The sequence below is a fragment of the Mustela putorius genome, unplaced genomic scaffold, assembly GCF_011764305.1.
Source record: "Mustela putorius furo isolate JIRA1106 unplaced genomic scaffold, ASM1176430v1.1 tig00000592_pilon_pilon_pilon, whole genome shotgun sequence".
NCBI lineage: Eukaryota > Metazoa > Chordata > Mammalia > Carnivora > Mustelidae > Mustela > Mustela putorius.
The window spans coordinates 8,777,202-8,803,596 of NW_025421426.1; the positions used below are offsets into that span (position 1 = coordinate 8,777,202).

Consider the following 26,395-nt stretch of genomic DNA (forward strand, 5'->3'; position numbering starts at 1 on the left):
TAATTCTGGAACATTCTATACAACGGAATGCAACACAACATTAAAAGTAGGCCCCGCTTCATGGCATATTGGCAGTTTTAAGCAATAGAGTCTGGCTGTTTCTTCTTTGTAACATAAAATGGAATTATTTTCCTTTGCTGCTTTCTTTTTTCTTTTTTCTTTCTTTCGTTTTTTTTTTTTTTTTTTTTTTAATAACTCTGTCTTTCCTGTCTTTCTCCCACTCTCCTGCCCTCAAAAAAGAATCTTGGAGCTGGCACTCGAAGGGTTTAGAAGGCAACTTTTTCTACTTTTGGAGGGGGCAGTTAGGTTTAGGACTTGATAGCATGTTAAAGCATAAACTGAGGGACATTCCTTACCAAACCTACCCTAACTTAATAAAAATTGCCCAAGTGACAGTGTGTCTGCTGAATGGATTTTCTTACACCATCTGGTTGTCATTGTAGTTTTTTTGTTGTTGCTTTCATTTGAAATGTGCTGATGATTTTGTTTTTATTCCATAGCATTGAACAGATGGGTTGATTATTCTTTTCAGATATTAATAAGGCAGCGGAAAGAAGAAATATGAATACGGCTCCATCAAGACCCAGCCCCACACGAAGGTAAAGTACCCTGAAGCAGTGAGTTACCTTGGGAGAGTTGGGCTCTGGGGAGTTAAGCCCAACTTCGTACGTCAAGGGTCTTTTCTTCCCCCCCAACAAATCAGAAACGCTCAAGCAAACAATAAGAACATGAACGTTGTGTGAAGGGCCTTGCTGCTTTTTTTAAACATACATCAGGAGATGCAGAGAAGCTTTGCGTTTTCGGTGACAAACCCAGCAAGTTCAGCTTGCAACATGAGTTGCAGGCGATCGGAAGAGGATAAACCTCTGTCTGTCCCCAGCTCACGTGTCGTTGGGAGCCTCCACAGCAGGAGGAGTGCCCCAGGGTCGTTGGTGTGTGCCATGCTGCGCTGCAGTGGGCAGCAGAGATTCGACTCTTCATTCCAAATGGCTGCCGGTCCAGATGTTAACCAGGTTTATGGAAAGTGCTGCTTGAGAGATTGCTGCCGTGCCTGTGCTGCAGATCCCCTGTTTGCTCGCATGCTTGGGTTACCATTTGAGGGGAAATAAAAAGGGCAAAAACACTTCAGCTCTCAACGGTCTCCCTTTTTCTTAGCTTTCCTGGAAACAAAAGGCATTTCCCTAATACATTCTTTCTTCCAGTATCTACAGAAGAGATAGTCCTGATGTATACCCACGAGATATGCATTAAATTGGCCCCTTCTCTCAAAGAAGAGCCTGTAATGTTACCATATGCACCAAAGAGGCGTTATCCAAACTAGCACCCTAACCGTACACAAGTGGATGCAGTTTGTGTACTTCTGTGTGGAATGCAGACAGATATGATGTGGTTTCATATCTGGTGTCTCTTCGTGGCCAAATGGATACTCAGTAAGGATTTTGCTTTTACCTCTAAGTAAAAATATCAGTTTTCCACAGTAAACTACATACCTAAACTACGTACCATGATAGACTACATTTCTTATATTGAACTGAACACTGCTGAGTACGATGAATCCTGGTCTGTACTGCTAGCGCCGCAGATCACCTGGTATATACCCAGCTACTTACACATGACATACAGCTGTCTTTCGAGACAAAAACACCTCTGTTTTGTTCCCCGCTCATAGGAAGGAATGGCTGCTGTATGTTTGGTGTATTGTTGCCCCCTCTTGGATGCGAAGGGTGGGTATTTTCTAAGGTACCAGGAGTAGATTATACGTGACTGCTCTGCAGAGTTCGGGCAGATGGTAGCAGCAAGGTGGTGATTTCATTTGGCTTCTCTGAGCACTCTGCCAGTGCAGAGGAGTTGAATCTGACACCACAACCACAGCTGCATTACAGCCACTGGGTGGATGCCCTGGCTGGCCATTGTTCTCACTGCAGAAGTGAACATGTACATTGGTATTCTGTCTGTCCGCTCTCACACTGGAAGGAATGCCTGTAGCTTACAGGTAAATACTGTGCTGATTGATTTTGTGGGCATGCGTGAGTATCCTGAAGAACTTAAATGAATCTGCAGAACTTCAGCGGTTCCATATAATGTGTGCTTCTATAATGCTGCATCAAACCATGCTGTAGATGTTGGGAAGTCCCATCTGTGTTGCTTCTCATGCCCCAATAAACAGGGAATACAGAGGGTGAAGAGTTTACATCTAATGGTCAGAAATAGAGGGCGCCCATTGGAAGCTGTGGTTGCCAAGAGGCTTGAAAGGAGATAGAGTGTGTATCCAGTTTCCAAGGAGCAATGATGCATGTGTTCCCAAACTAGGTAACTTACCAGAAGGAGTATGGAATTGATATCTATAAAGACACTGGCTTCACTAGTAAAATCCTCTCCCCTCTTTTGTCCCCATGATGCTTATAATCTCTGGATCATGTCTATGTGTTTTTGCAGGCAACATGCCTACCCCCACCCCAAAACAAGGCACATCACAGAGTAGTTCCTGTTTGTGCTCTTGAGTTATGCCATCTTATTAATAATACTTAGCTAAATCTTTTTAACATTTCCAAATGATTATAGGTATTCAACAGACATTGGCAATGTTGAGGAAATTCCTGCTTGGAATCCAGTATAGCTATTGCCAGAACATTAAATTAAAAAGATTAATTTCATCCCCTCTTAAAATGCAGCTTTATAACTTCTTGTGCAATGGAAGAAATAGCTATATGCTTTTCTTCTTTTTTTTTAGTAGTAGATCCCCCCAAAAAACCCATACAAACAACATTGGAAGGAACTTTTAAAATGTTCTCCCTACCAGAGACATAAATACAAATACGTCACTTCTTTATACCCTTTTAAAATATCACCTTCCTGAGGGCACCTGGGTGGCTCAGTTGGTTAAGCACCTGCCTTTGGCTCAGGTCACTGACCCCTGTGTTGGGCTCCTTGCTCAGCAGGGAGTCTTTTTCACCCTCTCCTCTCCCCCTCCACCCCACTCATGCTTGCTCACATGCACACTTTCTCTCTCTCTCTCAAATAAAATCTTTAAAAAAAAAATAAAATACCATTTTCCTCAAATAATTTCTAAAATGAGGTTGTTTGGGATATGAATAGGGCAGTAGCCTCCTGCTTCTTTTTGCAATCAATAGGAGGCACAGTTGGGTTAATTTAATTGCCATCTAGAATCAGTCTTCCCCCTTGGTGCTATGGCCCTAACTGGGTTCCTCAGCGTGTTATTTAACATGACGAAGTGTCATACAGTTGTGCTTAATAAGGTTCAGGGAAGGAGGATATTCACATTTCGTAAATCTGTTCTGAGCCCTGTCTAAAACCTGAGCAGAGAGTCCCAGTTTTTTATTTCTAAGAATAAAAATTTTAAAGCCAGACAAACTTGATATTGTATTCAAAACAGAACACTAACATTTTGATCACACTGATCATGTATTTTCTCTTAAGGTATACCAATAAGGCAGAAATAAAATGGAATAAGTAGGCAAGATGGACGACTGGTTAGCCTGGAAGAGGCTAATCATTTCTCTAAGGATGAACACTAGATATCACTCTTGGGGTACATACTCCCAGTCAGAGCCTTGAAGTAATTCAAAATATACCAGTCTGTTGACAACTGCCAAACTGCCTTCATTTGGCAACCCTAATCAGTTACGTGTCCCCCAGCCAGACGGAATGTATTGTTCACAGGCAGGGTGGGGGGAGTATATTTGTGGCAGATAGTTCCCTGGAGTTGTATTTTAATGTGTTCAGTGTTGCTCCTTTTAATAAAACTGTTTCTGAATATGCTGGCAAGACCTTTGTAACACCTTGTTTTGCTGGACGTTAACCTTGACTGTCAAAACACCTAAGTATCTTTGGGAGTTTTCACAGGATTATCACCTCTTCAAATGTCTCTGTAAGCCACAGTTCTGCTGGCATTGCTCTCTGTTCGGTAATGTGCCTCCCCAATGACTCCAGCTGTCAGTGTGTAATTCTGACAATATTGGTCCAGCCAAGCACAAAACTCTGCATCAGGGATCCCTGCTCTGGATCAAATTTCGGCCTGAATTCTCATCATTTAACCCTTGGACCACTTTATTCGACTCTTGAACACATCGCTTAGTTACCATGTAAGCTGTCTAGCACTGGTGCTAGGCACTGACCCGCCCTTTCTTCAGAGACTGGACCGTGATTCTGGTTGTACCTCAGATGTTCTCAGTTTCTATCTTCAGCTCAACACCCTGGCAGTCCAGGTCTTGGAACATATCCCTACACAGATGTGGCCTCCAATTGAGACTCTATTTCCTAAACCTTCCTGTCTGACATTAAAAAGAGCAAATAGAACTAATTTGTCTACACCAAAAGCTCTGCAGAGAATTTTCCCCGTGTGTTTGTTAAGGATGTTAGGCTTGGTGCATCTCCGTGAAAAGTCACCGAGGATCAACTCATCAGAAATATCCTAGCTGTAGACGAGTTTATTATGTGGCTCAAGATGACTTCTATCTCCAGTGCTAGTTCTTTTGATAACTACTTGCTCTTACACTAGTTCTAGGTGGGCCTCGGAAGTTAAGATTCCAGGCTATGATTACCTCTGCACTAACACTTAAAGAACAGCCATCGGTTCTCAGGAAGTGCCGCCTCTACCGACATAAAAGTCGTATTTGTGCTTGAGAAAATCATCAGCGTTCTTCCTAGGGAGAAGCATGGACACTTAAAAAATTTGGATCTGTGAGGTGCGATAACTCATTGCACCCCATATCCTACCAGCACCTATTGGCAAAATTCTGCACGAGTCTGTTGTGTCCGTTTCTCACAGTAACATGGAGCCAGCATGTTGGGGGGCCAACATCACACAACAGCCAGCCGTTTTAGATAATGATATTTGTGGACAATATCTGCAACAGAGGTACCAGCAACTACTGAAGTTGGTTGTTTTCAGGAACGGAAAAAGAAAAAAAAAGCTCGCCCTCCAAGGGAAAATATTCCAGTGAACAGAAAGGAGATGCTGACAAAAAAGGACAGAGGCCTTTCTCCCTGACATTCTGTAGAGCCAAGGCCAAAGAACACCACCCTGGGCTTGAGGTTTCGGTCTGTGGAGGAAGAAAAGCTTAAAGTCCATCACAGACTTCCAAGATGATCATCTGTCCATTCGTACTCTGTAGGCTCTCAAATGCCTAGCACTCTGCACGCTTCTTAGTAGTCCCCGGAAGAGAAGCTGTTCTACCAGAAGCACATCACTTTACCATCTGAGCCATGGCTTTTCCCGTAACCCAACCTTCTCTTCCCTCTCAGATGTTTCCAAATGATACGACTATATTTCTCTCAAGGCAAAGAGCATTTGGCTTTTTCCCCAGCTGAATAGATGAGAAATGTATAGCGATTTTAGTCCTGTTTGTCATCTGCCTTCAGTTTGTGGACTCCAGTGCTGAAATTTGTTTAACTGGTTCTGTTTTAAAGGTTCAGTTCTTTTTAGCTTCTAGTGACCTGGTACCTGAGGGTACACTGTGGTTGTTCTCCAGTAAAATACCTCTGGGATGAGAATGTGAACCCTATTGTGCTCCAGAAACTTGGTTTTAACCCACTTGTTATCTAAGGTCAAGCATCTCATTCAGAGGCTTCCTCCTTGTGCACTTTGAATCCTGCACCCTGTACCTCCATTTTGTTAGCTGGTTCTTGTTTTGAGAAAGTTGTTGGGGCCAGCAGCAGGAGCCCTTTTGTTCTGGGGAGATCTTTGTTTGGGTCCTAAAGTGACCCTAAAGATTTTTTGTTTTTGTCTCTAGAAGAACTGCTTCTGCCACACTGCTCGTCTTTTGGAGAAAGGAGAAAAGCTTTGCCTTTTCATATTATTATCTTCTCTGTTCCTATTTCCACTGTTCTCTGGTTCTTTCCCCCTTGTGAATATCATCTTTTCTCCATTTTACCCAGAAAAGCAATGCAATGAGGGAGTTAGTAGTTTTGTTGCATATGGACTTTAGATTCATTGAGGGAAGGGGAGTGCTTGCCTTCTCACACTGGAAGCATGAACTGAGACTTTGGGAATCTAGGGTTATGGTCAGCCTCCAGGGATGGAGGTAAGTAAGGTAAGTTTAAGATATTTCAGTGGGTTCAAAACCATGAGGACAATATGGCATTTTTAATTATCCTTAGGCTATGAATAATGTGCTGTGACTCGGTGTTCTTAGCCATATCTCCACCCCTCGTTGCCACCACCTGAAGGCTTTGTGTGTGGTCTGTGGTCTGTCTGGTTCATGGTATCTCTCATCCCTGATGGCCAAGAACACTTGAAATCTGATTCTATCTCTAATGACTGCTTCTGACTGCTCCCCAAGGCAAGTTTATCTGTTGATCATTAATCCAAAAATACTTACTTGTCTCCTTCCATAGGATCCTGAGTTTTTGCCCACATTATATACTCTTATCAGATGTTATACACGTGAGGAAGATTCTAGGACATGATAGAAAAAAACAAAGAATCTTGGTTAGTCTGCACTTTAATCGGAAAAATGTTTAGCGCCTCCTCATTTAAACTCCCTGGTCTCCCATGTTTACGCCCATAAATCAAGAGTGCATGTGAGCCTTAACATATATGACAAGGACTTTTCATAGATGCAGAATTGGCATTTAAATTCTTTTTACTGTGCCCACAGGAAGTAAAATTGAGGCTTTCTACCAGACTTGATGGCATTGTGATGGCTGCCTAGTGTGTGTAATCATGGTAGATGACAAAAGTTCAGACAAAATATGACACCTGCTCGTAAGAAGCTTACAGTTGAGTTGAATAATTCAATTTATTAAACATTACTGAACTCCATGCTGATGTCCTAGGGATCCAAAGACTTCAGGAGAACTTACTCTTCAGTAGAGAAGCAGGGTAAACAGGTAAAAAGTAGAGAACCATGTGATAAGTGCCGTGATAGAAATACATACAATATAAGTTATGGAGCATCTGCTGCATGTCAGACATAAACTGACCTAGTGGGTTAACAGTGGAGAGTCAGATGGACAGCTCTTGTCCTCATGGACTCATGTTCTAGTAGAGCAGACAGATGTTACACAAGTAAATAGATATGTCAAATTGTGGTAAATGACAAGTAAAAACAGTGCTATGAGAAAATGTGGCCAGGATTTAAGGGCAGAAAATAAACTTTTAGACTATTAGAATCGAAGGTAAGAGACACATATTACGCTGAGACCTAGAGAATGAGTATGTTCTGGTCTTGCTGCTCAAGCAGAGGCATCAGGAAAAGCCTTGCTAGTTACAGCTGAAAGGCCAGTGTGGCAAGATAGTGTCGAACTTTGGAGGGGAGGGAGTGAAGTTGGAGAAGACAGCCAAGACTGTGCAGCACCTGACTTAACCTTACTGGAGATTTTGGATTGAATTCTGAATACTGTGGGAAACCAGTGAGAGGTTTTTACATATTTGAAAAAATCACTCTAGGATAATACAGAGAAAGATTAGAAAAGAGGCAAGAGCAGAAATGAGGAAGTCTTATCCCACGGTAGAAGTCTCTTGCTGTGGTTTTAGGGAAAGTTCATTATGGGGCCTTCAGCAGTACTAACGGACATAAACATGAACAGAACTGATACAGATTTTACAGAATGAACAGAATTTGCAAATGGAATTGGAAGAGTAGATGGGGCTTTGGAAAAGATGACATTCAGCTTCCTGGCTTAATGAACTGAGTAGGTAGGTGTGCCGTTTAGTGAGATGGAAAGGACTGAAGGAGGAGCATTTTTGTTGGGGAAGTTCGAGAGTTCCGGGCAGATTTTATGGAGGTGGTAATCCTTAAAGTAGGTCAAACAAGGAGACGCCGTTATGAAAAGGTAACTATCAGATAGAGATGAGTAATAGAAATAGTAAGTGTTCTAAGAGTTGAGCCGCAGGAGAGATCAACAGTTCTTACGGAGATTAGAGAAGATCTCTTGGAAGATTTGGGACATGAACTTTCCTGTGAGGGTTGGGTGGTACTGGCATTAGTGCAGGAAAAATATTCCAAGTTGAAAAACCATGTGAACAGAAATCCTGAAGCAGATAGGATCATTCTAGTTTAGTCCTAAGAACAGAACAGATGAGATTGAATCAGGAAATGGGGGGAGCAGTAATAGTTGGGAAGGTTCCGGATTTGTTAGGGAGGGGTACCTAAAAGTGTGATTGTCAAGCTGTGATTAGTAACAGGTAGAAATCTGATAGTTAATCCGATGTTTATGTGTTGAATGAATTGAAATCTGGAAGATTAGTTTTTGGTTTGGGTTGGGTTTTTTGTTTTGTTTTGTAAACTTGTGAATCCAGTACGAATGAAAAAGAAAAGTGAACAGGATTCAAGTGACTTACTGGAGAAAGGAAAGGAAGAACCAACGTTAACTTTTAAGAACTTAAACCTTGGTAACCAGGGAGATAATTTCCAGCAAAAGTGAAAAAGTCGGGAATGGGACTAAGAAGTGGGTTGAATAAGAAGTTCAATTTTAGATATGTTGAGGTTTAGTTTCCAGTGGGGTAGAATGTCTCATGAAGCACAAACATATCTGTGACCTCAGACACTGTTCAAAAACAAACAAAAAAAAAAGGAACCAGGTTCTGCATTAAACTCAGATTGAGAGAGACCACTACTCAGTAACTGTTGAGAAGATAGAGAAGCTGAGTGTTCTTATACTTTACTGTGTGTCACATTGTACTTTTTCTTTTTTCCCTTAATTTGACTACCCTACTAGATATTCTAAGTGAGATTTTCTGTACTTTAGGAACAACTACTTTGATCACTGTTACTATATATGAAATTGTGCATTTGCTCTTTTTTTTCTTCATGAGTCTTGCTCCTTACTATGTCCCTCCCCAACTTTTCCCCCTTAAATCTTTCAAACATGTCTAGTGGGAGAAAACAGGTTCTGGGGGAAAGATGCTTGAACTCTGAAAACCTGTGGAGATTTAGATGATAGCGTGGCATGCGTAAGGAATACCGAACTACTCTGGGACAACTATGTGACCCCAGTCGAAACCTTTGGCTTTGGGTCTACATTCTTCTTTTGATGTCCTAATCTTTTGGGATCCTGGAACCTACTAGTCTTTATTTGCTAACCAGATGGGTGGCTGTCTTTAAAATTTTAGTCATGTTCTCACTGTTTGGCTGCTGTGTTTTAGAGAAAAATGCTTGGAGAGGGTGGGGACTTCCTCCAATAAAGAGCTGAAGGGTTGGCTACCTTCAATTTCTTTGTCTTAGCTCCTCCTTGCTACCTCCCACAGAGATCCATATGGCTTTGGAGATGGTCGAGATACAAGACGTGATAGATCCCCAATCCGAGGAAGTCCAAGGAGAGAGCCCAGGGATGGCAGAAATGGCCGGGATGCCCGTGATAGCAGAGCCATGCGAGACCCCCGAGACTTGCGGGACCACAGAGATACCAGAGACATTCGGGATCACAGAGACAGCCGAAGTATGCGTGATGCTCGGGACATGAGAGACCTTAGAGACTTTCGTGATCTAAGAGACTCTAGGGATTTTCGAGATCACCGGGACCCCATGTACGACAGATACAGAGATATGAGAGACTCCCGAGAGCCCATGTACAGGTACATATGCAGCCATCTGCTTGGATTTTTGTTGGGTTTTTTGGTAACAGTCTTTTCTGTGGGTGTTCTGTTGAACAAATTGAAAGCTTTGTAAGGGCAGTGACTTTATCAGCCTTGTATTTCCAGTGTCTAGCAAGTGGCAGATGTGCTACTCAATAAATATTTGCTGAATATGTGAATGTTTGATGAATTATGCTTAGTGAATGAATCTGAATCTCTCCATGTGACCTGTGAAAGGCAGCATTGTGCAAATGGGGAAAAAAAAAATGGATCGCAAATTATTTTGGCAGTGCAGAAACACAGGGAAAATGTACGCGTGGCCAGTAGGTCCAGGAAAAAACACTCAGCATCATTCGTCAGAAGGGAAATGGAGATCAAAGCCACAATGGGCCACCCCTTCATACCTACTAGGCTGGCTGTAATCACTGAATCATTTATCGAGGCAAACAACAAAAGAAAGTAGCAAGTATTGGCAAGGTGGGGAGAGAGAGAACCCTTGTGCATTGTTGGTGGGCATGTAAAATAGGGTGGCTGCTGCAGAGAACAGTTGGCAGGAGGTTCCTCAGAACATTAAATACAGCAGAATTACTCGGACCCATCAGTTCCACTCCTGGAACTGAAAAGAGGGACTCAAAACAGATCCTTGTATGTAAGTATACATAACAACACTCTCCATGGTAGCTGAAAGGCGGGTCTAGCAAAAGATGAATGAATAAAAAAAGTAATCTATCCATACAGTGGACTTGTATTCCAGCCATAAAATGGAAGGTGATTCTGACATCTGCTACAACAAGGATGGACTTTGAAAACATAATGCTAAAGGATGTAATCCAGACGACACAAAAGAACAAATACTGTATGATCCCACCGACATGAAATACCCAGAGAGAGCAAATTCATGGAGACAGAAAATAGATTAGTGGTTACAGGGATGGGAAGTGAAGAGTTTCTGCTTAGTGCGTACAGAGTTTCTGTTCTGAGTGTTCTGCTCAAGGTGATGAGAAATTTATCTGTGTATTTACATGAAATACATGTCTGTATGTATTATAAAATTAATATCAGTAGTTATTACCAATTATTTTGCATTTACTTTAAGCCAGGGACTATTCTGAGAGTTTCTGTACATCCTCCCAGGCATTTGCAAAGCAGGTTAACACAGTCACAGCCACAGAGCTCATGAGCAGTGAGTCTCAGACACAGACCTCATTTGTCTAATCCCAGAGTGCTACCTTACTATGCCTCTTCCTCACAGAGGAGTGGGTGTTGAAGAATTCTCTCTATCTGAGTTTTGCAGCATAGGTGAGTTTTAACTTTGTGCAAATTTGTTCCGCTTTTCAGGAGAGAGAGCTCTTATGACCGATACCTGCGAATGGACGACTATTGCAGGAGGAAGGACGACGCTTACTTTGACCGCTACAGAGATAGCTTTGATGGACGTGGCCCTCCAGGCCCAGAAAGTCAGTCTCGTGCAAAAGGTAAAGCAGCAGTTTATTTCTGTTACTGGTGAGACACTGAACAAATGGAAAAGGAAACGAGTGACTGACTGGAAAGGGACTGATGTCTTGGCGAAGCAGTCCACAGAAAGGAGAAATGCAAATATCCTGCTAATATGTAGGGAATGTACAGCTGAAAATAATTTATAAAATGCAAATCAGTGCCGCCATCCGGTTTAGTCATGTAACAAGAAGAAATGAATATGGGATTCCAGCAGGAAGAAATGAACAAAAGATTAGAGCTAAAGAGGGTTAAGAGTTTGCTTTTTGCCAATTAGCAAAATAACTGCAACTGTTGCACTGCCTGTGCATCATGTGGTTTTTTATTTATGATTTTTATCTAACAGCATCTCTTTTTTAGGTAAGGACAAACATGGTTTTTCTTTTTCTTTTTTTAAAGATTTATTTATTTATTTATTTATTTGACAGAGGGAGATCACAAGTAAGCAGAATAGCAGGCAGAGAGAGGGGGAAGCAGGCTCCCCGCTGAGCAGAGAGCCCGATGTGGGGCTCCATCCCAGGACCCTGAGATCATGACCTGAGCTGAAGGCAGAGGCTTAACCCACTGAGCCACCCAGGTGCCCCCAAACATGTTTTTTCAAAGCCTCCTGTTTCATAATACATCTTTAAAGATTTTTTAATTATTTCATAGTTGAATTAAAAAGCTCTTTTAATTTGTAATAAAACTTTACTGCATGATTTTTTTTTTACAGAAAAAATTACAAATACCTGTCAATAAGGGTCTTAAATAATTGTCCCCAAAATGCAAATCAAAATAATAACAGAATACCATCTTTTACCTGTTAAGTTGGCAGGAATTTTCAGAAGTGGCAATTCCCAGTGTTGACTAAGATGTGAAGAAATAGCACTTGGGTGATCTACCCCTCTGAGGGGATAAGTTAGTAACAGCCTCTCTAGAGTAACAGCCTTGGTGTAGTGTGTATCAGATGACACATTAAAAATGACCATGCCGGGGCACCTGGGTGGCTCAGTGGGTTAAAGCCTCTGCCTTCGACTCAGGTCACGGTCCCAGGGTCCTGGGATCGAGCCCCGCATCGGGCTCTCTGCTCGGCAGGGAGCCTGCTTCCTCCTCTCTCTCTGCCTGCCTCTCTGTCTACTTGTGATATCTGTCTGTTAAATAAATAAATAAAATCTTTAAAAAAAAAAAAAAATGACCATGCCCTCTAATCGAGCAATTCCATTTCAGTGAATTTATAATAGTAAGGAACAATTACACTGGCTATTTTTAGGAGGTAGACCAGAGTGTGTTTATGTTACGACCTTGTCCTACAAGTAGTTTGGGATTCACAGTAAGCCTTGTGACTTATTTTTATAGAAAGTCACAGTTCATATTTCAGTTTGCCTTGTTGGTGTCTTACAGAGCGTTTGAAACGTGAGGAAAGGCGTAGAGAAGAACTTTATCGTCAATATTTTGAGGAAATCCAGAGACGTTTCGATGCTGAGAGGCCTGTTGATTGTTCTGTGATTGTGGTCAACAAGCAGACTAAGTAAGAATCCTTTGGTTCTTTCTCCTGAGTAAGGAGAAACGTCAGAAGAGAAATTAAGACTTCCTTTGACAGCTGTAACCACTGGATTTGGGCTGTATATTCCAGCATTGCTCTCCTCTGTTTAGCCAGAGTTTGGTCTGTCAGTTGTAGCTTGACAAAAAAGCCATTGCAAACGGTCTTGGGCCCCAAAGGGAAATTTTTAGTTCGCTTGACGGGGACTTTTGGGTATGGCCGCATCCAGGGTCAAACCATGTCATCAGAACTTAGTCTCTGTGTTGCCTTCATTCTCAGACATGCTTTCTACTTGAAAACGCAGAAGGGTGCTGACCCTAGACATTTATCTTTGTAGCAGAAGCCTCTTTCCCAGTGCTTCCACCTAAAAGCCTGGAACTATTTCTCACTGGACTGACCTAGCTTACTCTCCCATCCGTGAGCTAGCAGCGCTGGGATACTTTGATTGACCAGGGCTAGATTATGTGCCCATTCCTAGAGCTGAAGGTAGAATTAGGTCTGTGGAATCATGTGGACTCAGTAGAAGGGTGCATTCCCAAAAGGAAATTGGAGAGGGAGGGAATATATGTTGGTCATGCAAAGCAGCAGATGCCCCCTTCATGGAAAAACCCTGAATCCCAAGTGCTTTGAGAGGTGCATGTCTCTGCATTTGTTAGCCAAACCTTTGTGAAGGTCCGTGATCTTGCAGAACTCTTAAGAGACCATTCTGGCCAATCCAGAGTTCATGGTACCTTTTCACGCGCCTCTTTTTCACATTCTTTCTTGAAGAGACTGAGCAGAGAGGCAGAAGGGAGCATAGCAGCTTGCAGGCTTTGGCACTAGCTATGTTCCCTTTCCCCAGGTGGTTAGTAAATAACTTCATGTGTTTTCTAGCAGTTTGGGGTTAAAGAGCTAATTTCAAGGCAGAGACTAGGGAAATAGGTGTTGAGACACCAAGCAGCAGGCAGAGTTCCCAGGCTCTGGGCTGCCTTTGTTTAGAGGTAGATGCTGCTTTGACTGTAGATAGCTTTTTTTTCTTCTCCTCGACACATGGTAATAGCTGTCATTTTCCGAGTACCTACGCTACCACCCCTTGCTAGGCGCTTTACTTAAATTATTTTTAATCTTCACACTCGTCGTATTACATGTATATTCATTCAGCTCCTCTCTTAAATACATGGTGAGGCTCGCTACTGGGTCTGTATACACACAGGGCCACTTCCTGTTGTCGAGCTTTACGACCTAGTCAGGCAGATGACAAAAAATGGATGTATTGGGCGATGAGCCCTAGGAGAAGAAATACATCAAGGATCTAATTTAGATTGGAAGGAAAGTCAGGGGAGTGACATGAACCCAGCCATATTGTTCCTGTTTAATTGGTAAAGAAACAAGTTTGTGAGAGGTTAAGGGATTTGCTTAAATCTTAACAACTCTATAAGTCAGTTAAGGCTGGGATTCAGATTTATCTTTGTAACCTTAAAGCCCATTTTTTCCCCATTATATTATGTAGCCGCCCCAAAGACAGACACCTGCCTCAAGTCTTGGGCAGCAGGATGGTGTTTAAGGAAGGACCACTGGACTACAGGGACCCAGAGAAGCACCTGCGTACTAAGTACTGCACTAATGGCAACTTGTGTGTGACCATTCTGAGCTAGTTCACAACTGTTCTGAACTAGTGTAAGGGAAGGAATTGGTCTAGATTCTTGAAGAGGGTTCTGGGGAGGCACTGGATACACTAAGATTTGAACTCCCCTTCGGAGCACACACTGCTGACAGGTGCAGCAGCTACACACCGGGGGTGCTCAGGCAGGCCTCACCTGGATCCTGTTTGTTTCTGCAGAGATTATGCTGAATCTGTGGGCCGGAAGGTACGAGACCTGGGCATGGTAGTGGACTTGATCTTCCTCAACACAGAGGTGTCACTGTCCCAAGCCTTGGAGGATGTTAGCAGGGGTGGGTCTCCTTTTGCGATCGTCATCACCCAGCAACACCAGATTCACCGCTCCTGCACAGTCAACATCATGTTTGGAACCCCTCAAGGTACGGAAGCCACAGTGGGTTGGATTTCCAGAGGTAGTCACTAGTCATTGATTCTTTCATGTCTCACGCACAAGAAGCGGGTTTTGGCCACGTGACTGGTAGGTCAGCTCAAATATGGAAGGGCCCTTTTATAAGTCCACTCGAGGAGACCTGCACGGCCACATTCTCGTCTGATACTCTCTCAGTGGATACAGTTTTCCGTGGATACAGTTCTGGGCCTGCTATAGAGAAGACATATTTAGACCATAGGTAGAGACAGTGGGATCCCAGCAAATGTTTAACAGCTAGTTCTGGGGAGCGGGCAGGAGGCAGTGTGATGTACAGTATTTGCTGATCTCCATGATGTAAATGCTCCCACTGTGTCCTGTTTCAAGCCACCAACATGAAGTCACTTCAGAAGAGCGGCGCACCGTCAGCTCTCCATGAGAGCAGGCACCGCTGCGTCTCTGGTGCGGGCTGCTCTGAGTGCAGCAGAACCCTTCCTTGCTTTCACCAGGCCTCGCAGTAAGGGGCAGAGGACGGAACAGGTGATGAGGATGCTACCTGCGAGTGTGCTGGAGAAGTAGAAGGGGCAGGAGAGCAGGGAGGAGGCCGCAGAAGTCCTCGAAGCCCTTCCCTGAAGTCGCTTTTATTTAGTACTTCGCACTGAGAATGTTGGGACTCAGCCAACTGATGTCCTTGTCATTGCTCCTCCAGTGGGGACTTTTCCCTTTTCCCACCACACACAGAATCTCTTTGCCTGACAGGTTATACGCGTAACCGTGAAGTACGTAAGGCTCTCCGCCAGGTCACTCTGTCGTTTGTCTCTCTGAGGACTAGTTCTCAAGATGCGGGAGGACATTTATGTAAAGTTCTGAGGCTTCTCACCACCCTGTAATTCACATTGCCTGCGGGTGAGGAGAGGAGGTTGTTCAGGGTTACATTTGATCTTAATCCATGACCTTTGAACTGATGAATTCAAAAACCGTAGGCCGGCTCCATCCGGAGCATCACAGGGGAGAGCCAGGCTTTACAGAAGCCCTTTTTTTGGCCCCCCACAGCCGGTCTCCCGTGCTTATTCCCTATGTGGTCTTTTTGAATCTGTAGGAGACTGTCGTGTTTCTTTGATTTTTGCTACCAGTCTGTGTGATCTAGGAATTCCCCCGAAGAACCAGCTCTGCGGAAGGTGTGTGTTCCCCACCAAAGAAATCTATTCACTTTTCTTCCCAGCCTTCATTTCCTTTCCCTGCTCCCCATCCCAAGACTTTGTCACCAAAGTGGTTTTCTTGCTGGTTTGAGGTTAGGAAAGGCCTGGTAGACTCCAGCAGGTAGACACTCAGGTGTATTAGGGGAGAAAATAACTCCTGCCGTTGTCTCCTACAGAGCATCGCAACATGCCCCAGGCAGACGCCATGGTGCTGGTGGCCAGAAATTATGAGCGCTACAAGAACGAGTGTCGGGAGAAGGAACGTGAGGAGATTGCCAGACAGGCAGCCAAGATGGCCGATGAGGCCATTCTGCAAGAAAGGGAGCGCGGGGGTCCCGAGGAAGGAATGCGCGGGGGGCACCCTCCGGCCATCCAAAGCCTCCTCAACCTGCTGGCAGATAATCGGTACCTCACTGCGGAGGAGACCGACAAGATCATCAACTACCTGCGAGAGCGGAAGGAGCGCCTTATGAGGAGCAGCACCGACTCTCTGCCTGGTGAGCTACGTGGCAGGGCCGAGGTGAAGTTCTGACTCTGCATTTCTCTAACCCCCAGGCTCTGTTGGGAGGGTGGCAGGCCCCACTCTTTGGGGAGGGTAAGGGGAGTGAGCCCATGCCCTGGGTTCTCCTATGGGCTGTCCTTATTGATGTAATGATAACTTAAGGTTTGGGTACTGAATTTCAGTTCCTGTAGTGAATGTGGTGACCGGTGGGCTAGGATTGCTGGCCACCTGGTAACTGAGTGGGATGCCCTTTTGTCCTTAAGTCCTTTGGGGCACCTGAGCTGTTTCCTGGAGACAGCACATACCATGAAATAGCCCCTTGGGGAAAGTGATGTTATAGTCTGTGTGTTACGTGATTGATGTGATCAGTGATTATTGTTCTTCCCTGGCTGCTAAGCCGCCTGCCCAGGGAGGGTACTTTCAACTGGATACCTCCTCCTTCTGTCTTTTAGGCCCGATTTCCCGCCAACCACTCGGGGCGACCTCGGGTCCCTCGCTGAAGACACAGCCAAGCTCCCAACCGCTCCAGAGCGGCCAAGTGCTCCCCTCTGCTACACCCAGTCCAGCTGTACCCCCCACCTCCCAGCAGGAGCTTCAGGCCAAAATCCTCAGCCTCTTCAATAGTGGCACGGTTGTGGCCAATAGCGGCTCTGCATCCCCCTCAGTCGTTGCCGGAAACACCCAGAACCAGAATTTTTCCACAGGAGTGAACAGCCAGCCTCAGCAAAGATCACAGGCCTCTGGCAATCAGCCTCCAAACATTTTGGGACAGGCAGGATCTGCTCGGAACATGGGCCCCAGGCCTGGGGCTCCTTCCCAAGGGCTCTTTGGCCAACCTTCCAGTCGCCTGGCACCTGCCAGCAACATGGCTAGCCAGAGGCCCGTGTCTTCCACAGGTATCAACTTTGACAATCCAAGTGTACAGAAGGCTCTGGACACCCTGATCCAGAGTGGCCCTGCTCTCTCCCACCTGGTTAGCCAAACCACAGCACAGGTGGGGCGACCCCCGGCCCCGATGGGATCTTACCAGAGGCATTACTGAGGCTCAGTCTCTCCACTACCCCCAGACCCTTCATCCCCTGGCCTCCCACCTACTGCGTTCAAATAGAGTTATTCGGAGGATGTTTCCTGCGCCTCTCCAGGTCTACATCGAATGTTTCTACCACCTGCTCTCACTTCTGCCCGAGGCTGTGTTGCTTATTCCTTCCAGAGTCAGAGTTGATACTGCATTTGGGGGTGTATCTTTTTTTGTTGTTTTTGTTTTTTGTTTTGTAGAAAATAAATATCTCTGGGGTTACTTGGGCAGTATAGGTGTCTGGGCTCAGTTTATATGTCATGGGTTTCTCTGGTCTCTCTGTCCACTGATTCGAAGGTTGCAGCGGGGGGGAGGTGGCAGGAGGAAGCCGAGCCCGATCGGCTGAGATCGGAATGGCGCTTTCATGTCATTCGCCACCGCCTTTGTTTATTTTGAATCTGCCAGGGTTTAACAGCTTTGCGCAGGCCGACCAGATCTCAAGCTCCTGTCTGCAGCTCCTGCCTAAGGTTGCAGAGGACCAGCCTGGGCTGGGCCAGCACAGCACTGTCCTTGTGTCCCCATCCCATGTGTGTGGGGTCTGCTTGAGGACTCACTGACCAGCTGCCCTGGAGTTGCTGAGAAGTGTCCGTGGCAGCCACAGAAGCAGGCGCTTTTCTACATCATCCAGGGTTGTGGGTTTAGAGTTTTCTTTTTTTTTTTTTTTTCTTCACTTCATTGGAGGCTCTCCAGTGAGCTGAACAACTCCCATCACCAGCAGTTCAACAAGAACTGTGAATCTGGACCCTGACCACTCTCCCCCCCCCCTTAACATTTCTGTCAGCCTCTCCCTCTCCAGTGCTAGTTTCATGGAGGTTCTGAGAAGGCAGCTCTAGACTCTGGCAGGGAACACCCTTTTTTTCTCCCCCCAGTGATTGTTTTGAGCTTTTGGCTCAGAAATCAGGTTCTTATTTTCATCTGGATTCTTGTTCTGTTTTCTGAGCAGCAGGAAGTAGGGACCATTTTGATGTCAGACTTTTGGTAGCTGGACATGTCCTTAATACTTTTGAGCCAGAGTGAAACTATTAGGAGGGAGGACTTCTGGCTGCTGCTCTAACTGGAGCCCAAGCAAGCTGCCCTCTCCCTAGGGATGGTGCTCATTAGAGCCCTGTGGATCACAGCTTCAAGGGGCCCCTGGCGGGATGAGGGAGAGCAGTGACTTCAGCTGAGTCCCTGCCAGTGGCTGAGTAAACAAATGATTTCAAAAATTCAAGGTCCCCAGGTGGCAGCGTTTTATGTTCTGACATGTTTGTGTTATAGAGTGTTTTTTTTCCTCTTTGGAATTCTGTGTTGTTAATAAGATGAGATGATTACTTTTTAATTAAAATGAAAAAGTAAAACCTGTGTCGTCTTTTTGGGGCGTTCTGTCTGCAGGGGCATTCCCTCCCAAGGTCAGAAGGTGAAGGTCCCCGATAGAGCCCTGGCTGCTTTGGGTCTGGCGTGAGGTCTGCCCCTCTCGTCCTCCTCCTGTGATCAGGCCTGAAAACCTCCTAAGCCTGGGCTGTCCTCGTGCATCCCACCTACTTAGAAGCTTTAATAACATTCCAGAGCTACAGCCTATTGGCTAATGATGATGTGTTAAGCATCCGTGTTGGTGTGGCAGCAGGCTTGTCCTCAACTCTAGGAAAGGAAAACAGGCCCCTGAGGAGGCCCTTGCTGGCCAGTGGAGCAGGGCACCCTCCTGTTTTGATTCCGTTCAGTGGCCACCCTCTGTTCTGTCCATTATATGTGAGGAGTTGGCAGAACCCTAGAGTCCTAGAGGCTGTGAGAGCCCAGAAGGGCATTCAGTAGCCCCACCGAGAGACCCTGGGGCAGGTGTGGTGAAGTGACTGGCACTAGGCCTCCATAGCCTGAGGATAGCACTGAGCCTGACCTGCCTAGTGCTTGCCTTCAAGGGATGTTGACAGTGCTCTCCAGGACAGGGCCCCACAGCCATCAGAACACAGACCAGGCCCCTTCTGCCAGTGACAGGGTTTGATGATGCCGGGCTCCCAAAGAGCCACCTTGAGTGCCCCCCTTCCCACCTACTCACTCTTCCCCCTTGGGTGTCCAAACAGCACGCCTCAGGCTGTGAAGGGTATAATAAAATTATTTTTATTGCATTTTGTGCAGACGGGAGTCTAAAAAATACAGTAAAAGCTGTAAAGCATTAAATGGGAGCATTCAACAATAAAGGAAAGAACCAACGCGCTCCTTTCCGTATTGGCACAAAGAACACAAGATCAATACTGAGGCAGAATGCGGAATACTGAAACACACTGAAAATTAAAGGCAGGCCTAATAATAGTAATAAATAATCTTGATTTGGTTTGCAACCTCTCCTATTTACAAGGGTTTTCAACTTCATTGCATTGCCCTGCACATAGATCGTCTAAAACAAAAGCAACACTAGTTATCACTACAAGGCTATTGAAATATTGCACTCAGAATAAAAGTCACTTGAATGGACATGAAACATCTAGCTACAATGATTATAAAGATAATTTGATGAATGACTTGTGATAACATTCATAACAAATATTGCACATGTAGCACAGAAAAGTTGGGTTTTGTTGTGGGATGTTTGTCTTCCTCAATGGAAACTTTGCTCTTGCCAACCAGACATTCTGGGCCCAGATAGTGCAACTTTGGTTCCCTAATTGGTGTTGATACAGACCCCTTCCTCTTCTGCCCAGTCCACCACTTAGCCTAGGATGTTCAGAACACCCAGAAGCCTAGGCCCAGCTGTGGTTCTCAGAGGGTGGTGTTTAGGAAGATGCAGGGGGTCAGGTGGGGGCTGGGGCTGGTGTCTTAATACTTCCAACTTTCTGAAGAGTCTATCTGGCCCCCTCAACCAAATCTCAGAGGGCTTGGCCTAACAGGCAGACGTCCAGACCTACCTCCAGCCACACCTGACCCAGTCTATAGATGACAACAGCTCCAGCTCTCTGCCTTGGGCTCAAAGGGAAGGAGGTGGTGAGGTCAGGAGTACCCAGTAGCCCCAGCTCTGTCTGGGAGGTGGGCAGGGTGTCTAACTAGGTGCAAATGTCAGGGCCCTGGGGCTGGAGGTACTGAACCCAGAGGGCGCTGGAACGAGCATGCAGTGCCTATCCCCCTTAGTAACGTGCCCTGGGGGAAGGGAACCCGCCCAATGCGCCTTCTCTAGGGATAGAGGGCGCCTCTGACCGGGCTGCTTGGAGCAAAAGCGCCAAAGATTGGAGTTGGAGAAGCCAAAGGCTTTGGGTCCTAATTGGAGGAGGGCAGAGAGGCGCTAAGAACAAAGCACATGGCAACCCCAGCCCTCCCCCAGGCCCAGGTGTCTGGGAGACGCAACTAGAGGCCGCTGCTGGGCAGCGAGGCCGGGCCCCGGGACGCGGAGAGGGCGACTGGGTCCTGGAGGCCGGAGCTGCCGGATGGGGACAGGAGAGGGTACATCAGGGGCAGCGCTGGAGCCTCCCCGGTGGGTCTGGCCCCTAAACCCAAATCGCCCCCCTTCCTCCCTCGCCTGTCCCAGGGACGCAACTCCGGGGAGGGGACGCCGTCCAGCTCCCCAGCTTCAGTCTTTGGCGAGAAGCCATGGAAAAGGGGGAGCAGGCGACAAGCCGACGAGGAGAGACGCCTGCTGCCCCAGCGAAGGCACGGGGGCGGGGCTTCCTCGGTCTCTCCCCATCCCCGAGGAGCCCCTCCCCTGCCCTGGAGCCTGGAGCCTAGAGGAGGCCACGCGCTTCCCCGCAGCCGCTGGGAGGTGGATCCAGGAAAAGCCGGACACTGGTCTCACCCCATCTCCGAAAAGAGCTCGTGGAAAGGGTCGGAAGCCAGGGGCGCGCGGGAAGGGCGAGGAGGCGAGAGCGGGGCGAGGGTGCCGAGGGGCCAGGGCCGCGACCCTCGCCTAAGCCGAAAGCACTTCTGCTCCCAAACTCTCGGACGTCCGGGAAAACCCAGCCTCCCCGAGGCCGCCGCCTCCCCCGGGCGCCCCAGCGGGAGAGCTCGACAGTGGCGAGCAGAGAAGTCCGTTGCGCTTCTAGTCACAGAAATATGGGGACGTTAAAAATACACGCGATGTCTCCTGTACACTATGTATAGGCGCGGCCCCGCGCGGGGTGGGGCGGCGGATCCGGCCGAGCGCGGCCTCCCCACCGCGCGCCCTCGGGACGCCGGGAGCCGGGCCCGCGCCGCGGCGCCGAGGACCGGGCGGGGCCGGGGAGAGGACCGGGCCGCGAGGCCCGCCGGGACTCCTCACGGCCCCGCGCCCCGCGCTCACCGCGCCTCCCCGGCCTTATTGCAGCGTCTCCTCCCGCGGGGCTAGGTCGGGCCCGCGGAGCAACGCGCCGACGGGGCGCCCGGGCTCCGGCCTCCGCTTGGGGCGGTCCTCTCCGAGTCAGCCCCGAGCGGCGTGGCCTCCGGGCTTCAGGCAGCGGGGGAAAGGGGCCAGGGCGCGGGCACAGGGTCTGTATGTAAACGGTGACAGCGGCGGGGGGCGCGGCGAGAGCTCCGGGGCCGCCGGCCGGGCGCGCTCGGGCCCGGGTGGCAGGTCCTGGCTCTCAGGAGTAGATGGTGATGACCTCGCGGCCACCGCCGCGGACCAGCATCACCCGGTCCAGGTGCTCGGTGAGGACCTCGAGGAACTCCATGTCTGAGCGCGCGTCAAGGAGAAAGACCGTCTCTTGCCCATCCACACCCCGCTCCCGGGTGGAATGGGGGTTGCGATCGGCGCCAGGGACCCCTGGGCCCTGGAACCGTCCGGGTCCCAGGTAATGAAGCAGGACCAGGCTCAGCTCTTCCATCCCAGGGCTAGGACCCCGGCCCCCTGACGTCCGCCTCGAGTCCCCGCCCCGCACCCCCCACCACCCACGTTAGGTCCAGGATACAATTTTCGTCACCGTTGCGGTTGCGTGGAGGTCCCGGCATGTTGAGCAAAACCAGCTTGGCCTCCCGGGATTTCTTCACGATGACCTCGTTCAGCCGCACGGCGGTGTGCATGCGCCGCACGTTGGACTGGTTCCTGGGGTAGGGGGTGGGGGGCAGAGGAGAGGAGAGCCCGTGAGCTGGAACTGGGAAAGCTGGACCCACGGCCCTCCCAGCCTCGGGGGCACTGGGCCGCTGGCACCAGGTCAACCCCAGGCCTCTCCAGACGGGGCTATTCAGAGACCCCAAAGGCCAGGACCACGAACTGAGGGTTCATGATAAGAGTCAGGAGAGCAGGGACCCTGGCAACCCAGAAGAGAGAATAAAAAAGTCTTGAAGCACTTACAAATTCTCCCACTCCCTTCAGGAAACACAGGAGAAGCAAAGAGAAGAACAAGAGAAAGGTCAGAAGAAGGAGAGACTGAGGACTTGGGCCATCATCACCCCTTCCCCTTCCCCAGGGACGCCCACCCCCACCCACCCCCCCACACACACACCCCCTTCACTTTTTCACTGGCTCCGCCTGGGAGTACTGATCCTCACTAAGCAGCACAACCCCCCAGTTCTCAGATGGGGAAACCCAGACAAGGTTTGGGTTGGGTCTTCCGACCAGGACCTCCTCTGCTCCTTTGCTCTGCCATGGGGAGTAAAGACCCTGTAGGTTCCCCCAGCCCCCAGCCCCCAAGGCCCCAGGCCCCTACGGCTTCATGCTGAAGAAGTCCTTGATGCCCTCAGAGGAGACGGGACTGGGGCCCTTATTCTTCTCTGCTGCCGACTTGTCCTTGGTCCAGGTGAGATGCACCTTCTCTGGGTCTGCCTCGCCCTCCCCTTCGGGTTCCTCCCCTGGGGATGGAGAACTGCTGGGGCAGCTGGGAGCGCTCTGGTCATGGATCAGCTGCACCTGGGAGATGAATGAGGGGGCAGCATGTGACTCCTGTAGAGGCCAAAGCTTCTGCCCCGGATGGGGCCAGACCACCCCCGCCGCGCACCTCCTCCTCTGGCTTCTCCTCGCTGTCACCGGCTGTCTCTTCTGGGACGTTGAGGCGGAGCCGAGTGTTGGCTGGATTCTTTCTCCGGATGGAGCCCCGAGACTCATCTGTGATACTCTGAATCTAGAGAGTGACACGGGTTAGGACCAGCTCTGCTCTCACTCAGCACCCGAGCCCTGCAAAGAGCTACGGCCAGAGCTGCTGCCCAGCCACAGACGCGCATGTTGGAAGCGGTACCAGTTGTTGGAATACTGCGGTGTGTCCTTGTCAAACAGCTACAGCCCTGCTCACCGGGCTGCTCCAACGCATTGGCAGAACACCCTCCAGCAACCAAAGGGTTAACACTTGCCCCCGCCCCCACAGGGCTCTATCTTAGCTTAGAGCCCACGGCCAGTTCTGAGTGGTCAGTGCCCTGGAGTGTTCATCCTTCCCAGCTCCCAGCGGCACCCACCCATTCCCCTGAGGGAATTAACCCATTAACCCCAATCTGAGAAATACATTACTCACACCTGGGAGACCGCCTCAACCGTGGTCTGTCACCCTCACCTACAGGATCTGCCCCCCCACTCCCCAGGCACCCTGTCACCTGCCCCCGAGAGCTCTTCTGTCCCTGGTCCCAGAGTACCATCGCTCATTTCCCCCGAGGCCTCCACCCCCTGAGGTGCGGCTGCCCTCCCAGCTGCCCGGGAGGAGTGGTCCCACAGGGCCTACACCTGGGCAGGCTGACATCCACACCCCACGGGAGACTCATTGTCATCACCCCTGAGAACTCTGCAACCACACCCTCGGAGGTGAGCCCCAACTCCCACCGTTAGCTGCATCCCCTATCGCCCATCTGGTGCCCGCTCTGGCAGGGTTTATCACGTGATCCCTCGTCCCCCACACTCGCAGCCCGTGCCCCTGAGGAATCATTATCCATATATATTTAGCTTCCGCTGTTCTCCGTTCGGCCCCAGAAGTCACATACGGGGGGGGGGGGGCGTCTGTCACCCAGGCCAAAGCCCTTGGCATCCTGGCTGGCAGGCTTGGTAGGTGCAGCGAGGCGGGCTCACTCCAGGGGGAAGGCGGTGCCAGCGGCCCGGGAGTGGGAGCCCTGGGCCCTCCCTGCCGTGCTGACCCAGACTGGGCAGCAGCTTGAGGCGCTCAGAGCCCTCTCAGGGCGAGCTCACCTCCCGCTCTCGCTCGTTCTTGGTTAAATGCATCTGTTTGAGGATCTGGGAACGCTGCTCCATCACCAGTGTCTTCTCGTAGGTGTAAGCTGAGATGTCGCTCTCGTGCTGTGGGCGGGCAGTGACGGGGGCAAGGGAGGAAAGCTTGAGTTCAGGGGCGAGGCCAAGGGAAGGGAGGCAGCCTCCTCTCCTTCCGCCAGCCTAGGGCTTCTCCACCTAATGACCTAGTTTAACCAATAGCTGTGGGAGACAAGGACGAAGCCTCGGGCAATGCTCCTTGAAGGCAATGCAGCTCGCTCCCTGCTCAGCCCTACGCAGGGCCAGGCGTATGAATGGGTGAATTAATGAATGAGTCGATTAATTAATTACCTGGGTGAATGGAGAAGGGGAAGACATTATTTCATAAAGGAACAGTGATGAATGAATACATACGTGGATGAATGGGTGGTTGAGTGAATGAACACATTAATGAACACAGAGGGACGGGCGGAGGGATAAATAAACGGGAGAAAACACAGAGGAGAGGCTCTGGCCCGCAATCGCGAGGGGCGTGGACTCTGAAGCCCGCTTGCCGGGACGTGAATCCTGGCTCTGCCGCTCAGCTGTACTGTTGGGCAAATTACTTAACCTTCCTGTGCCTCGACTTCCTAATCTGTGAAATGAAAATGCCGATAGTTCTGTTTCACTGGTTGCCGTGAGAATATACATAAAGTGTACGAGACAGCGCCTCGCATCTAATGGCACGGCTGTTCCTACAAAGGGAGGGAGGGACAGACAGACGGACGGATGGAGGGACAGACTGGCTCTTGGGGGACTATGTGAGAGGCTAAGAGGTGGATAGGGTGGGGAGGAGATCCATCGTCGTAAGCTGAAGGATTTGGGGTTTGCCCTATTCGGTGCTGGGGCCAAGGGCAAAGAGAGCCAGGAAGGACTCCAAAACCTCGGGGCAGTTCCTGGGCACTCACCATCTCCACCACCTCGACTTCCGCGGTGATTCGTAAGTGGTACAGAAAGGTGGTCAGGTCCTTCTTCATCTGGATGCTGTTGTCGTCCATCTGGGCCACCGTGAAGATACGCATCTTGCACTTCCGCCAGACCTGCAGGGGTGAGAGGGACCCAGAAAGGTCCAGCCCAGACGCAGTGAGGAGAGATCCAGAGCCCGACCCTAGAGAGGACCCTGTCCCTCGCCCTTCCCGCCCACCTTCCCATGCCTATCCGCAGACCCGAAATCCTCTATCTCAGGGGTCCCTGCCTACAAGAACTCCCTTAAGTAAGGGTCCCCCATTAAAGCATCCCTTGCGTGGGCCAAGCACTGCTCTCCTTTACAGGCAAGGACACCGCAGGAGGAGACACAATCAGTTCCCAGACAAAGGGGGGTGGTCAGCCCCCCTTTCCCAGGAGCTCTCGGGGAGGAGCTCACCTGGAGGCTTGAGCCCCGGAGCCCGCCCTCACCTTGTGGTGCCGCAGCAGGAAAGGCAAGAGCATGAGCATGCCGCCGTCGTGGACGATCCACCAGACGTCGATGCTGCCCTCCGAGAAGCGCTCAGGGTTCCCGGGGAACATGGACACGTTCTTGGTGACCAGCAGGGCCAGGTGACCAGCTGTGGTTTCCCGGACCAGCTCTGGGGAGGGCCAAGGAGAGGGCCAGATGGGAACACAGTGACCCTGGTCCCTTTCCCGCACCCACTGGCAGCCGCAGAGGCTCCTGGCACCCAACGCCCCACCTCGCCCCCACCCCAGCCTTGGACGGAGTCGTCAGAAAACCAGCATCCACGTAGGTCTCATCACTTCATTGTTGTTTGGATTTGGGAAGGCCTCTCAGCCTCGCTGGGCCTCAGTTTCCCCACCTGTCAATGGCAATAACACCACGTGCCCTTCCTATTAGGAACTCTCCCGCACGTGGCCTCATTTATGCTCTCAACTGCTTTCTAACTATGACCCACCCCCCCATTAAGGGCCCAGAATAGCCTGGAGTAGTCGCCAGGGCAGCCTCTAGATTTACCAGCTGTGTGACCTGGAGCAA

General features: G+C 49.1%; 2 protein-coding genes across 8 annotated transcripts in view; one reads left to right on the top strand and one right to left on the bottom strand.

The window, feature by feature from the left end:
• Window positions 1-18,670, top strand: part of NCOA5 (nuclear receptor coactivator 5) — a 30,497-nt gene extending 11,827 nt beyond the window's left edge. Inside the window, exons 2-8 of one of the 6 annotated variants that reach the window (XM_045082144.1) lie at window positions 533-599; window positions 9,212-9,538; window positions 10,877-11,013; window positions 12,413-12,539; window positions 14,371-14,570; window positions 15,933-16,253; window positions 16,711-18,670. In XM_045082144.1, the coding sequence (XP_044938079.1) occupies window positions 562-599; window positions 9,212-9,538; window positions 10,877-11,013; window positions 12,413-12,539; window positions 14,371-14,570; window positions 15,933-16,253; window positions 16,711-17,300 (1,740 nt within the window). In that variant the 5' untranslated portion in view covers window positions 533-561 and the 3' untranslated portion in view covers window positions 17,301-18,670. Of the gene's footprint in view, window positions 1-532; window positions 600-880; window positions 1,431-3,056; window positions 6,742-9,211; window positions 9,539-10,876; window positions 11,014-12,412; window positions 12,540-14,370; window positions 14,571-15,932; window positions 16,277-16,710 lie in introns of those variants that run through there. The other 5 variants (XM_045082149.1, XM_045082145.1, XM_045082147.1 and 2 more) reach the window with 5 other exon arrangements.
• Window positions 18,671-20,971: 2,301 nt separating this feature from the next.
• The window catches only part of SLC12A5 (solute carrier family 12 member 5), a 35,842-nt gene continuing 30,418 nt past the window's right edge, over window positions 20,972-26,395 (bottom strand). For both annotated transcript variants that reach the window (XM_045082142.1, XM_045082143.1), the window contains exons 19-26: window positions 25,825-25,994; window positions 25,338-25,469; window positions 24,373-24,480; window positions 23,204-23,326; window positions 22,916-23,115; window positions 22,561-22,575; window positions 22,178-22,311; window positions 20,972-21,942 (exon numbers count right to left, since the gene is read on the bottom strand). In XM_045082142.1, coding sequence (XP_044938077.1) covers window positions 21,851-21,942; window positions 22,178-22,311; window positions 22,561-22,575; window positions 22,916-23,115; window positions 23,204-23,326; window positions 24,373-24,480; window positions 25,338-25,469; window positions 25,825-25,994 — 974 coding nt within the window. In that variant the 3' untranslated portion in view covers window positions 20,972-21,850. The remainder of the gene's footprint in view (window positions 21,943-22,177; window positions 22,312-22,560; window positions 22,576-22,915; window positions 23,116-23,203; window positions 23,327-24,372; window positions 24,481-25,337; window positions 25,470-25,824; window positions 25,995-26,395) is intronic.